The sequence below is a fragment of the Phasianus colchicus genome, chromosome 6 (assembly GCF_987193195.1).
Source record: "Phasianus colchicus chromosome 6, bPhaCol1.hap1.1, whole genome shotgun sequence".
In the NCBI taxonomy this organism is placed as follows: Eukaryota; Metazoa; Chordata; class Aves; order Galliformes; family Phasianidae; genus Phasianus; species Phasianus colchicus.
Genome location: NC_143441.1, coordinates 5,780,231 through 5,794,734, shown reverse-complemented (window position 1 = coordinate 5,794,734; position 14,504 = coordinate 5,780,231). Strand labels below are relative to the sequence as shown.

The 14,504-nt window shown below is 44.9% G+C and overlaps 1 protein-coding gene across 11 annotated transcripts in view; it reads left to right on the top strand.

The window, feature by feature from the left end:
* Positions 1-14,504, top strand: part of PDE1C (phosphodiesterase 1C) — a 340,705-nt gene that overhangs the window by 148,540 nt on the left and 177,661 nt on the right. For 2 of the 11 annotated variants that reach the window (XM_090142266.1, XM_090142265.1), the window contains exons 1-2: positions 11,471-11,610; positions 11,865-12,189. The exons of 6 other annotated variants lie outside the window; for them this stretch is intronic. In XM_090142266.1, the coding sequence (XP_089998392.1) occupies positions 12,089-12,189 (101 nt within the window). In that variant the 5' untranslated portion in view covers positions 11,471-11,610; positions 11,865-12,088. Of the gene's footprint in view, positions 1-11,270; positions 11,611-11,864; positions 12,190-14,504 lie in introns of those variants that run through there. 3 more of the 11 variants (XM_090142263.1, XM_090142258.1, XM_090142262.1) reach the window with 3 other exon arrangements.

Genomic DNA, 14,504 nt, shown 5'->3' with positions numbered 1-14,504 from the left:
TTGGAGTCAGTGGGCTGCTTTTCAGAATTGTCGGTGGCAACCTTGGAAGGGTGGTAAGTGAAAGGAAAGAGGAAGATTGTAAATCTTTTACTAAGAAGAAAGATTGATTGTTTCCCCAGTGAACTGTAACTTGCAGTGTTCAGGGTTTCATTGGTATTCATGTTCTTTGCAGTGCTTGTCTTAGCCAGTCTGTTTTTAGGATACTTGTCTGTATAACATCATGAGAAGAAGGAGCAGCAATACCAGTCTGTGTGTAATCTCTCCCAACATGTACAAGCCATCAAACCTATTAGCATGTTCTTCCTGAATGGACACTCAAAGCCTTCTGGCCAAAGCAATAGCCATCCTTGTTTTTGTTCTTGCAGGATGATTTAGTTGCACAGCAAATATTGTGGCTCTGGGCAGCCTGGTCTGCTGGTTGGCAACCCTGCACATAGCAGGGGGGTTGAAACTAGATCATCTTTGTGGTCCTTTTCAACCCAGGCCATTCTATGATTCTGTGATTCTATGTTCTTATGACCACAGGAAATTGATGCCGGGTTAATCAGCCGTGATCCAATGTGATAAATAGATGTTGCTTCTTATTACACTTCCCTTCTCTTTAATTACTTTCCTTTTCACTGGTTCTAATGCCTGGCACACTACTGAGATCAGGCTAACGAGCTTCTGCTTTGTGAATCACTTCAGCTGACAAATCCTGTCTGCTGAGGATCCCTGCTACCAGGCAAATATATCTCTGATGATAATTTACCAGGTTCCTTGGGTTCAGAGCAGAATACTTTTAAATTTTGCTTCCATGTGGCTGGATGAACTTTCCTAGGCTCACCTTCTGCTTGTACCTATGTGCAATGTATGTCATACCTGGTAAAATAAGCCACGTGTTATTTTAATTTGGGAGAATTTGGGTGGAAAGAAATGTTTATAAGGTCCCAAAGCTAACATTTGTCACTTGGGCTGCAGTCTGCCAGAGCTGGAGGGTCGAACAGCTTTGACTTGGCTGTTCCCCTCTGCTGGCAAGAGCCAGTGGAGCCATTAGAGCTGGCTATCCATCTCCCTGCAGCAGACACTGGGTGAGAAGGGAAGGAAAGCACTTGGGCTCCTAGCTTCAAAAAGCACTGGCAGTGCTAAAAAAAAACAACTGGACACCTTTCCTTTGTACAGCAACTCAGCAGGTTTTAATACAAATGAACAAAGGGGCAAAAGCGGAGGTGTGATTTATACTTCCACACTCTTTTAAACACATAACTCAATGGAGTATGCACAGATATTCCATGACAGTCATAGATTTATTTCTTAATTCCAGAAAAGATGATATATCTTGGACAATATTAATTCTCTTTACCCTTTATACTTGGTGTATACTGAATGGCACAGGGGGCAGCATCAGCCTTTCTAATGAAACACACTTTGTGTATGACACAGGGGCAAGTGAAAAACCTTCCACTTCTATCTTTCAAATATATAAGTAGTGATTAAGAAGAAAACAAATCACCTTTGAGTCAAATTCACTTAAATTGAACCAACTTCAGTATCTATTTGATCCCTTTGCATCTGAAGAGCTGTAACCTGGAGCAGGAAACTACTGAGAAGTTGTAGAGAGGCTTCAAGTCCTCAAAAATTACCTACTTTGACTTCCTTGGATGTTTGCTGCTGAAAAAAGAGAAGACTAGAAAGCCAGCTCTTGCTTAATCCTCTCATCAGGTATTTCTTATAAGTAATTAATTGCTTGGACTATTAGTCACATCTCACCTGCTTTTGCCAAGACTTTTTATAACCAAGCTTTCAAGCTCTCTTCATTCTTTCTTTGCAAAGCATTTTATAAAGCTCCTTTTCCTTCATCCATCACTACTTTCTCACACATCCCTCCTAAACTGTCACGTATGGTAATACGAGTTTTAAGTTTCTGGTGCTATGGAGGTCATTAAAGAAAAACAGACTTTTAAAAAATGCCCTTCAGGAGTGACAGTGCTTTTGTCAAAGTTGCAGCACTCTGAGAGCAATATGGATTTTAATGGAGCCGTTGCAAGGACATGGTTTAACTAATAACTTAATGTCATCAGCATGGAAACTTTCTCTCTTTGGTAAACCTCCCAGACTGAAGAAGGCTTCTACAAGTTTTTTGAAAATCTGCCTTTACACAAACTGAGCAACCCCAGATCAAGAAGGACAGACTGCAAAAGAAGTGTGCGTATGTCTTCATGGGAATATTAGTCAATAGCACTGACAGAAATCTTTTTGCCAGTCACCAGAGCTTTCAGTCAAACCTGTCAGCTCAATTTACCAAACTAAAGACAAGTTTAAATAAGCAGCACCTTTTCTACCAGCTTTTTCTTTTACTTTTTTCTTTTTCTTTGGTGGTGATGATTTTACAGTTGCTTTTGCAGGCTTCTTATTTTCTTACCTGGCGTGTTTAGATTTGCCTTCTCCTAAAACTCCTGCTTGAAATTCTCCACAGCGTGTCTATTCCTGATGTAGTTCAAGACCAACCATGTTGTTAGGATGCAGGAAACGCATCCAATGCAGTAGTCTTAATATCTAGTTTGCTGCTTTTGAAACTTTTGGTAAGTGCAGCATTCTCTGGGTCGGTTGTGTCTGTATTCCTTCCAGACAGAGAAGCTAAAACTATCTGTAATTACTGGATGCAGCAGAAATCATAATTCCCCAGCCCTGAGGGAGCTGGATGATTGCTTGTAATTAAAGGCGACTAGCAGGCCCTTACACTGCTGTTTCTTGGCTAACTTTGGCACTTGTGGCCTTGTCTTCCAGCCCTCACTTATGCTGACGTTAACCCTGCACCACTGTGCAGGTACCAGTTACCAACAAGCCCTAAAACCTAATCTTAGGAATAAAAAAGAGACTGAATTTCACTTGCAAACTACAGTTTGAGTTGTATTTGGTCTAGCTTAATAAAACTAGAATGTGGAATTGCAAGAAAAGTCTGAAACCAAGATATTTAACTATAGGAGTGTATCTCCAGATGGTGCAGAGATGCTGCTTGTTCACACTGGTCTGATACACAGTTGAATAATGAGTCCTTAGAGTAGATTCATTAGACTTAGGACCCTATAACATCCTTGAATAAGTAGGACAGAGGCATCTATGCTCTGGTGACAGTTTCTTGCTATTGAAAACGCTTCATGTTTAGGTGAATATTAATGTGCTTCCAGCAACCAAAAGCTGAATCAGGTACCGGTAATTGTGTTCACTTCCATCTATTTTGCAGTGAAGGGTGACAAAGCTAATTATGCTATTAGATGAATTGCCTCATTTTTTCATGTTCTGAATTGTGTGATTTTTTTAACTCTTCATACACTTAGCACCGTGGTTACATTTTTCAGAGTTCATCCTCCTGGAGCTGAGGTCCGTTTAGGACAGAGCACTGGAAAGCTTATTTTTTCCCCAAGGAAAAATACAAATCATCTGCAACGCCTGAATATTTTCTCATCACTCTCTTTTATTTAAATATGAAGAATATCTACGATAAATGCAAATCAGTGAAGCACTGGATCCTCTAACGCTTCCCAAAAAAACCCCAAAATTGTTCTTAACAGCAAGCAAAGAATTTTTTTTTACCGCTGGAATAAAGACTGAGCTGAATCTACCCAGCTTATTTTGGCATTAGCACAATTAGCAGAACTGTCAATGTTTTACAGACTGTTTGAATATAGTGTTAGCATAATATTTTGGAATATGATACTGGCAGACTCACCGCAGCGTTTGCTGTAACTGAAGTTCAGAGATCCAGGCTCAAGCATGCAATGATGAAAACACTTTGCCGTAATTTTGGTTGGAGGCATTACTGGTAAGAAAATAAAACGTATTCTGGATTGTTTATGTGTAGAAGGACAAATGAATACATTGCAGTAGTACTAATTATAGATGTTGTTATAACGCTTGAAGCTTTCGTTCTGTCAAATCAGATTAATTGATGGGAGAAAATGCATGCTTACACAGACAATATACAGGAATAGCAATAGGCAATGTTTCAGCACACTTACAGTGCCCATAGTACTTCTGTGCCATGGTGTGGCTTATGTGAGCTTTGCTGAAGTCCTGCAAAGACTCCAGCCATCTTGTTCTTTGGAGTTACTGCCCCAGTCTGCTTGTGCCCACTGAAGTGCTGTTTCCACCAGACAGGCTGCTGTTTTGGCAGCATTTTTGCACTTGTTTCAGTGGCCCTTACAGATGTTACTGCTATCCTTATCAAGCTCTGCTGAGGTCTGCAAAGAGATCGCTGAACTTTCGCACTTTTTCTCTTCTTTGTTTAAAAAGTAAAATAAAAGAACTGTAGGTGCCTTGAAGGAAAAGTGTTGGTGAGGTGTTTAATGTGAAGGTAAAGCCCAGTTTACAATGCAGCAGTATGCCAAAGGTGTCCCTGATACTTCTGCTTTAGACTTGTGGTTTTGTGTCTGACATACCTATGCCATCACCCTGAGGGAGGCAGTCCTGCTCCAGTACACCCAGTTATTTTGTCTGTTTTGTAGTGATGCCATCCTTTGGAAAAGTGAATGGTGAACATTACCCTCCTGAGCTGCGTTTTTCACACCTCTCTGCTGTCTCAGCAGCATCTACCCATATCAGTAGTCCTATAGAATAGTGTACTTAAGGAAGGAAAAGAACCTGTAATTAAGAACCTTAATGCACAGAACTCAGTCTGGAGTCTTTAAGCATGAATATAAGTGCAGTCTGAGGGAGAAGAAGCAAAGAAGGTGAAGCCTCCATTTACTTGGACCTCTGTGCTGTGATAAAGGAGGAACCCAGCATAGGGCTTGTTTGCTATGCCTGAAACCTCAGTGTTGCCCTTCATCCTTCACTGTTACTGGCAGTACTGACCTCTTGCTCTAGGATGGGGTCATGCAAAAGCTGCTGGTGGTTGTCCTGAATCCTCTTCTACAGGCAAGTGAAGGAGAGGGCATATGCTTGTAGGTTTAGGGAGGACTCTTCCTCACATGGACCCCTTCCCACATCACAGAGCAGCAGGGAGAAATCCAGGGCCAGACCTTTACGAAGGTCACAGCAGTGTCCTGAATCTCTTCTGCATTGCCTGAGGGACAACTTGCAGGAGGACTTCGGTACTCAGGAAATCCTGAACTTGAGCTCAGGCATGGTGTTATCAACACCTTGCATTTATATGTTGACCTGTGTTAATCCCTTCATACCTTAACACCAAATGGGTGGAAAAAAGGACGTTGTGCTTTGTGACAACATAACAGCTTTTCAACAGAAGGCATCAGCACAATGGGGAATAATGCAGGAAATGGAGAATACTGTTGTATTCTGGGCTGGCTGCTGGAGGGGTTCAAGCAGACAGCATGCTCCAAGCTGGCATGGGCATCTTTTCCTTTGGGAAAACTGCTGTGAGTGCTTGCAAGCGAGCAGCAGCTAAGTAGTGTTCTTTGTATCATTCAGAAGAGATTCCTGGAGCAAACATACTGGGTTGTCCCTCATAATTCTTCAAGGGACTGAGGGCTATCAGGGGAATAGTTTATGCTTTTATTCCCTGTAACTTCAAAGGCCATCACTGGACCTGATTCTGCATGGCTACACATTATCTTGCAGCCTAGGGGACTTCCCTGAAGTACAGGGGTGGTGTGAGGTGCCAGTTATCTGTGATGCAGGCAGCAGGCAGTGTCCTTTGCTGCTCAGCTGCGGGGAATTCCTCGCTGTCTCTGAGCAATCTCTGGAACTTCTGTTATCATAGGAGATAGCATCCTCAGGCACGTTCCCAATTCCTCTGTGGCTGCCTTCAACCTGTCCACTTGCTTCCATGGGGTATGACACTGGAATTTCTCTTGCCAATGTGCTTTCCTCCCATTTTTGTGTTTTACATATTGCCTTCTTTCCTGCAAACCCTGGAAGCCCTATCTCTGCCCATAACTCCTATAAATATCATTGCTGTGACATCGTATCAGTCCAGCTCTTCATTTCCTCAGCAACTGAGTGCAATGACGTTTTTTTCTCTACATTCTCCTGCTCTAACACCCATCTCAACTTCCTGCTTTTATTTATTTTTATAATTAGCTATCAGAAAGCATCTCTACTATGAGGAAAGGTTTAGGGAACTGGGCTTGTTTAGCTTGAAGAAGTGAAGGCTCCAGGGAGACCTTATTGTGGCCTTCCAGAACTTGAAGGGAGCGTATAAACAGGAGGGGGAACGGCTGTTTACGAGGGTGGATAGTGATAGGACAAGGGGGAATGGTTTTAAACTGAGACAGGGGAGGTTTAGGTTGGATATGAGGAGGAAGTTTTTCACCCAGAGGGTGGTGAGGCACTGGAACAGGTTGCCCAAGGAGGCTGTGGATGCCCCATCCCTGCAGGCATTCAAGGCCAGGCTGGATGTGGCTCTGGGCAGCCTGGTCTGCTGGTTGGTGACCTGCACATAGCAGGGGGTTGGAACTGGATGAGCAGTGTGCTCCTTTTCAACCCAGGCCATTCGATGATTCTATGAATAGTCTCCGAGCTCAGAGGCTTCTGGAGGTCAAAATTCAATGATACAAAATGTCATGCACTAATCAGGAATGGGGGAATGTCTGTGTTCTCCTGGATCACCTTATTAACAGCATCAATATTTGCTTACTTCTCTAGTGCGAGGCAGCCTTGCACAGAATCTCATCTTTCTCTATTTTTTCTCCTCTGCTCCTTTCTCTCTATCTGCCCAATATCTCTCCACTGTATGTCTGCCTTCATAACTATGGCATTGGTTCATCGTTTTTCTGGTGTTTCTGCAGCCTGTAGTAACTTTTCTTTAATCCTCAGTCTCATCTGTCCCTATTTGGTTTTAGATAATAGCTGAAAATAAAAAATTTTGCTTTCTTTCGGAACTTATTTTTTAACTGTCCCCAGAGGTGTTCAAGGCCAGGTTGGATGGGGCCGTGAGCAGCCTGATGTAGTGGGAAGCAGCTGAATGGTCTTCAAGCTCCCTTCCAACCCAAATAATTCTGTGAGTCTATGATTTTTCTCTTCCATCATTATGCATTTGGCACAGCTGGGTATTTTAAAGGCATAGCATCCGGGTAAGCTGTGGACACACAGGGTAGACTGCCATCAGATTGCTATTGACATATCTTAAGCTGTAGCTGATACACTTACCATTTTAAAGGGAGAAGTTATTTAAAAGGTGTATGAATTGTGGCATGCCATGAATTATTTATTTATTGCCATGATGATTCCTGGCAATAAATAAAACATCCTGGAAAATGCTCCTGACTAAAGCAGAATGGAGAAAATACTGTTCTATGCATCCAGCAATAGAATTTAAAGAGATATATGGGAAAGGATGAAGTATAAAAGGAGAGTTTCATTCTGCTGGCTATTTAATGTAACTGTGGTGGGCCCCATGCACATCCATGAGGTTTCTTTTGGTTTTCATGTGGGGTTTATTTTAAAATATCTGGAACACTTGGGAGCTAAGGGTGGGAGAGCTGTGCCTCCTAAGTCAAAATGGAAGTCTCAGCATCTGTGTGTTTACAGAAGTACTAAAAGCTGCAGTGGTTTTTCTGAAATGGGATGGCTTGCATATGGAGAATCAGGCCCAAGATAAGTCTAATATCAACTGTATGCTCTTCGGCAAGGTGATGTAGAAATAATGAATGATGGCATTGCTTTCCTCTTACAGTGACCTTCTCATCAAACACCTTACCGTCCTTCCCACGAGCAGGTGGTAATGCTGTGCTGTTCCTCAGATGGAGATGCTAAGATTAGGAGTAGGAAAATGATTATCTGTCACCTATGGAGCATGGGTCTTACTGATGAGTCAGGAAGACCGGGTCATCTTATTGACAAGATCAAAAGTGCTCCAAAATTGGTAAAACTTGCAGAATCACAAATGTAAAGTTTAAGTTAGTACAGGCTGTTCTGTCTTTCAACGTGGTAATACTTTTTATGGCCTCGTCTGTATGTCATGTCTAATCTTCTTCTTTGTGTGGAACTTGTCTAATCTCAGTAGAATTTAAATGAACTTTGGCATTTCTTCTAGTTTGGAAGGAAAGTTTTTACATTTATGGTTTTACTTCAAAGTTTGTTTGTTTGTTTGTTTGTTTTCCCTTACTGAAAACTGCTTTTTACATGAATGGACGCAAGGCTTCTGGTTTTCAATTTCACTCTGGAATATGGAACACAAGAGAGTGAAACTGGTGAATTATTGTGCAATACCAACAGCCCGAGCCTGGTTTTGTACCCTCTTGCACATAACAGATCCCAAGGCTGAAACCTCTCTGATTTTGTACAGGTCTTATAGAGTCTGTTGCATAGAATCTGTTGTTTTTATCTTTGTGTGTGTATCTGTGCTCATAGGGATTATCCTAATCTCTGTGCAGGCAGGAATTGTGTATTACACTGCCTATCTGGGTTTTGAAGTAGCCAAGTTATGTTTCTAAAAACTGATATAAGCTTTTTAAATAGGGGCTTGCTTGCTTAGGCTAATTAATGTATTCACATTTCCACCAACTGCTGTGTGTGTCAGTGTTCCACACCTGTGCAACTGGCATGGAAAATCACAGCCAGCTGTTCTTATGGGAGCCTGACTTCCCTGGTGTGGCGAACTGCTCTGCTTAGAATCACAGAATGGTTTGGGTTGGAAGGGACTTTTAAGATCATCTACTTCCAACCCCCTGCTGTAGGCAGGGATACCTCCCACCAGAGCAGGTTACTCACAGCCCCATCCAGCCTGGCCTTGAATGCTTCCAGGGTCGGGGCATCCACAGCATCACTGGGCAACCTGTTCCAGTGTATCACCACCCTTGCAGTAAATAATTTCTTTCTGGTACCTGATCTAAATCTACCCTTCCATTTTAAAACCATTTCCCCTTGCCTGTTGATACATGCCCTTATAAAAAATCCTTTCCCAGCTTTCCTGTAGGCTCCCTTCAGGTACTGAAAGGCCACTATAAGGTCCTCCTGGAGCCTTCTCTTCTCCAGGCTGAACAGCCCCAGCTCTCTCAGCCTGTCCTCATAGGGGAGGTGCTCCAGCCCTCTGATCATCTCTGTGGCCCTCCTCTGGACCCGCTCCACAGCTCCATGTTCCTCTTGTCTGGGGGCTCCAGAACTGGACACAGTACTCCAAGTGAGGTCTCACAAGAGCAGACTAATGGGCAGAATCACCTCCCTCGACCTGCTGGTCACACTTCTCTTGATGCAACCTAGGGTACAGTTGGCCTTCTGGGCTGCGAGTGCACACTGCTGGCTCATGTTGGATCTTTCATCAGTTGACACTCCCAAATGGTTCTCCACAGGGCTGCTCTCAAGCCATTCTCTGCCTGACCTGTCTCTGTGCTTGAGATTGCCCTGACACAGACGCAGGACCTTGCACTTGGCCTTGTTGAACTTCATGAGGATGGCATGGGCCCACCTATCAAGCCTGTCCAGGTCCCTCTTTATATCATCCCTTCCCTCTAGTGTATCAGCTGCACCACTCAGCTTGCTGCCATCTGCAAACTTGCTGAGGGCTCACTTAATCACACTGTCCATGTCACCTACCAAAATGTTGAGCAGCACTGGCCCCAACACTGATCTCTGAAGAACAGCACTCATCACCAATCTCCACTTGAACACTGAGCTGTTGACCACAACTCTGAGTGCCACCATCCAGTCAGTTCCTCATCCAGTGAGTGGTCCATCCATCAAATCCATTTTTCTCCAATTTGATGACAAGGATGTCATGACGGTATGAAATGCTTTGCACAAGTCCTAGTAGATGACATCAGTAGCTCTTCCTTTACCCACTGACACTGTAACTCCATCATAAAAGGCCACCAAGTTTGTCAGGTATGATTTGCCCTCAGTGAAGCTATGTTGGTTACCTCCAATCACTCATCTTTATTTTCCATGTGCCTTAGTAGGGCCTTCAGGAGGATCTGCTCCACGATCTTGCCAGGCACAGAGGTGAGACTGACTGGCCTATAGTTCCCTGGATTGTCTTTTTTTCTCTTCTTGAAAACGGGGGTTATGTTTCCCTTTTCCTATCAGTGGGAACTTCATCAGACGTGATGGATAACCGTTTGGCAACTTCATGCGCCAGTTCCCTCAGAACCCATAGATAGATCTCATTGGGTCCCATGGGCTTGTACACCTTCAGGTTCTTTAGGTGGTCTTGAACCAGATCTTCACTTACAGCAAGCAGATCTGCCTTCTCCAAGTTCTTACTATTGCTTTCTGTAAGTTGGGCAGTGAGGCTAGAACCCTTGCTGGTGACGACTGAGGCAAAGAAGTCAGCTTTCTCCATATCCATCTTGACCAGCTCTCCAGTTTCCTTCCTGGCTGCTTGGACGACTTCTTTGTAATCCTCCCAGGTAACCTGTTCCTGCTTCCACTCCCTACTTACTTTCTTTTTGAGCATAAGTAAGTCCAGGAGCAATTTGTTTGTCCATGGAGCCTCCTAGCATTCTTGACTGCCTTCCTTTTTCTTAGGATGCACTGCTTTGGGGCCTAGAGGAGATGGTCCTTAAATACTGACCAGCTTTCTTGGGCTCCTCTTCCCTCCAGGGCTTTCCCCCATGTCACCCTACCAAGGAGTTCTCTGAAGAGTTCCAAGTCTGCTCTCCTGAAGTCCAGAGTACCAAGCTTGCTGCACACCCTCTTTGACACCCTAAGGATTTGGAACTCTGCCATTCCATGATCACTACAGCCAAGGCTGCCCTTGAGCTTTATAGTACTCACCAGTCCTTCCTCTTCGGTGAGGACAAGGTCCAGGATAGCACCTTTCCTCGTGGGTTCCTGTACTACTTGGAAGAGGAAGTTATCAACACATTCCAGAAAGATCTTTGATTTCTGGTGCACTGCATGAGGACTGCATGTTTTGTGAATGTGAAGCTGTTCCTATCTATTTATAGAGAGCCTCATTCACTTGGTCTTCCCAATCAGGCAGCCTGTAGCAGACCCCCACTATGATGTCTCTTTCCCCTGCTTTCCCTTTAACTCTAACCTTTAAGCTTTAGTGTCTTTGTCTGGAAACACCAAACCTCAGTGGAATTTGGGTGGGGTCAGTGTGATAAAGGACATCTCTGTCCTCTTGTCTTCTCCCTACCTGGAGGATGGACCCCAGTGGCGTTAAGAGAAATGTCCCGTGTCTTGCTTCTTGCTCTGCCTGGGCTTGGTGTGGGGACACCCGTGGTAGATCCGGGCTGTTCGCTGCCCTGTGCGAGCCCTGTTTGCAGCCATAGGTCCTGCTGCAAGCCTCATGCATTATGAATAAGTCATTGTCTTCTAATGTATTGTTAGCGGTTCTTGTTGAAAGGCACTGTTAGAAGCGCTGGGCTTCATCTCCCTCTGCTGTGCGGACTTCCCCATCCTGTGTCGTGAGGCTTTGGGCAGTGCTGCTTTAGCGATTTCTTTATTTTAAAGTGAATTTTGCCCAAGTTGAAGCCGCACGCCGCGTTCTGCCCGAGCGCATGGTGCCTCGCGATGAAGCAGACGGCTCTTTGCCAGGAGCGAGCCGCACACTTTGTGTAATTTACCCTTCCTTTTGGCTCGGTCGGGCTTTTAATCAGCGCCAGCCCGTTCCCTCGTGTTCGCGTGTGTGTGTGTGCAAGGGAGAGGGCGGCAGAGCGAGGAAGCTGTGCCTGGGCTATGCTGACAGACGACTTTCCCCTCGGTTGTCAGGTTCTGAGCCTGCTGGTAAGTGAGGGGGGAAGAAAAGCCCACGCCGGGGCTGGGGGAGCGATGCTAAGCCGGCTGGAGGAGCGGCACGGAGGGAGATGCCGCCGGTATGGCTGTGCAGGCTCCCCGGCTGCCCATGCAGACGGCTCAGTTGGCAGCGAGGGATTTCCCTTTCCCCTCCCCTCCGTCGCTGAAGATCCTTCAGCCAGTATTACTGGTTGGATCCTTGCTTTATTGTTGGTATTTTTTTTCTTTTTTTTTTTTAATAAAAGAAAAATCCGTGCGGGTTCGCTAGTCCGGAGCTGAGCCGCTAATCCCCTGGGTCTGCCCGATGATGCTGGCGTGCCCCCCGCGTACACCTGAGCGACCGGGGAGGGGGGAGAAGGGGCTGCCAGAAATGTTGGCCACTGGCGGGCAGCCCCGTTAAAGGTGGAGCGTGTGCTTGGGGCAGCCGCCCATCATCGCCGAGCCATAACCGACGCGGTAACCTGCAGCCATGGAGTCGCCCACGAAGGAGATTGAAGAATTTGAGAGCAACTCTCTAAAATACCTGCAGCCAGAGCAGATAGAGAAAATCTGGCTTCGGCTCCGAGGCTTGTAAGTAGCACTTTTTTTTTTTTCTCTTTCCCCCACGACCTTCTCCCATTTCCTCCCATTGTCAAAATGATTGTAGCGCTTTCCTTTTCCTTTCTTGTCGGTACCTTCAGAATGACACGGGAGTTTCCACACCTGTTCTCCATAAATACAGTGACCTAATCTCAGCAAAGATCCGCTTGCTTCCTTAAATGAAACCCGCGTGTTCCGCTGAACAAACATTCTTAGCGGGCACGTAGAAATGTCATTAATGAGACGCGGTAATTTAGCAGCAGTTTTGCGAGATGCTAATTACTTTTGCTGCCGCGCTGAAAAAGTTTTGTTGTTGCCTGGAATGGAACCTAATTGGGTCCTCCGATTTGAGTAATACTACAATTAGCTGCAACCTACAGAAAGGCTTTTTTTCCCTGTATGTGTACACCATTTCTGGCACTGATGCAGTTAGCAAGGACAAAATAGGCAGAGAAAGCACAATGGGAAGAGATTTCCACTTCTGGCAGCAGCAAATTCATCTTGCGCAGATCAGATCGTATTGATTAGTTGATATGTTTGTTGTTAAGCCTGACTTGTCATGAAACGGTGGGACGCTGCTTCCTGTGCTTAAAGAACAACTTGGGACTGGTGAAATGTGGAAGTTTACACACTGTAGAGCTTGTGTAGCTTATTTAGAGTTAATGTCTGGCATCTTTTTCAGAGTCCCAGTATCCAGAATGCTGTCTACCGGCAGTAAGAGCCACTGTTGGCTGCAAAGCATTTATTTGCCCATCAGTTTTTGGCCCAGCCAAAGGGGAGCACTGCACGTTAAGCTGCATCCCTCTCTGTGTTCAGAACTGAGGTTTCTGGGTTGTGTTTCTTTTTTTCCCTTTAGTTTCTCATGTTAGAGAATGTTTCAGCCTGCAGGGTGTGGGGGGGGATGGAACAAGAAAGATAGGAAAGAGCAGAACTGGGAATACGTAAGAGGAACAGGCTAAAAAAGGACAACAAAGGGCTCCCAGTTAAACTGGAGTTGCTGTGAGAGTTGTTTAGCGTGAGCAGTGACGGCGTATTTTGTAAAGCATATTCAAAACTTCTGTAGGACTCCAAGCAGAGTAAAAGTCACGCATGAATATGTATTTCCTTCAAGGCGTCACTCCAGGAAGCCTATTTTGTGAAGGAACTTAATCAAAGTGGTTGACAGCTGTCTTGTAAGCATTCCAAATAGAACAGCCACACAAAACAAACCCTCTTATTTTCACGTCTGTGCCATGCTGTAGCATTAGGAGTCGTTGCATTTCTATCTAATACGGAGTTTAGCAGCCTGCTGATTTGGATCACACCTGAAGTTTTGCAGATAATTCCTTAGCAGCAGAGTAGTTCAGGGTCTCTCTTGCCTTCTGTGCAAAGCAGTGACTGCTTATTATCTGTCAGATAATCTGTCAAACTCCAGGCTGTTCCACCTTTGGGAGGCTTGGCAAAACTGCAGGACTTATTCTATGTTTGCAGTAACTGAACTTCAGGCTGTTTCTTGGTATAGCCCTTTGTGTTGGCACTGTGTGCGTGTAACAAACACACTTTTTCTTCCTGAGTTTCAAGATTTCTTTGCTCATGGAAGGGCAAAGAAGAAAGAAATTGGTTTTGCTCTAAGTAAAGACTGTAAATTTTCCATCTCCAGTCATTATACGCATACACACACACACTGGTTGCAGTCTGAGGTTTAGCATCATACTTCATGATTTTTCTTGTCCTTTCTTATTCACATCTGTGTAAGAAGAATGAGTCCATGTGCGCAGCCATCTCAGAAGCCTTGTAAACAAGGCGCTTCATTCTGCAGAGATCAAATACTACTCAAGGAGACATCACTCCTTGCATCTGGTGCACTGACAGAGCAGTGCTAAGCAGGCACTCGGGGCAGCGTGCTGCCAGAGACCTGTAGGCTGCAGCAGGCAGGGACCCAACAGGTTATTGCATCTTGCCACCTCTCCTGCACTGAGAAGGGCCGTGATGATACAGACAGTCCCAGGTGCTCAGCGTCAGGTTTGACATCTCCTTGGTACGACTTCACCTGGTGCTAGGCTGATACCTTCCTCCCCGTCTTCCCATCTCCAGCATCAGCTGGTGTGTCTGCTCCCAGTGACTCAGAGGAGAAACCAGCATCCCATTTCGCAGCCTCTTTCAGAACCTAGCTTTTCCAGGAAGTGGGGTCTTTTAAATTCCCCCGTCTCAGCCCGCAGAGTTGAAAGGGAATGGAAATCCAAAGGCTGCAAAGAGGTGGTGAAGCTGAGGCTCTTTCCAGACTCCCATAATTTAGTGTTTTCTGCTTAAACAATTCTGGCAATAGC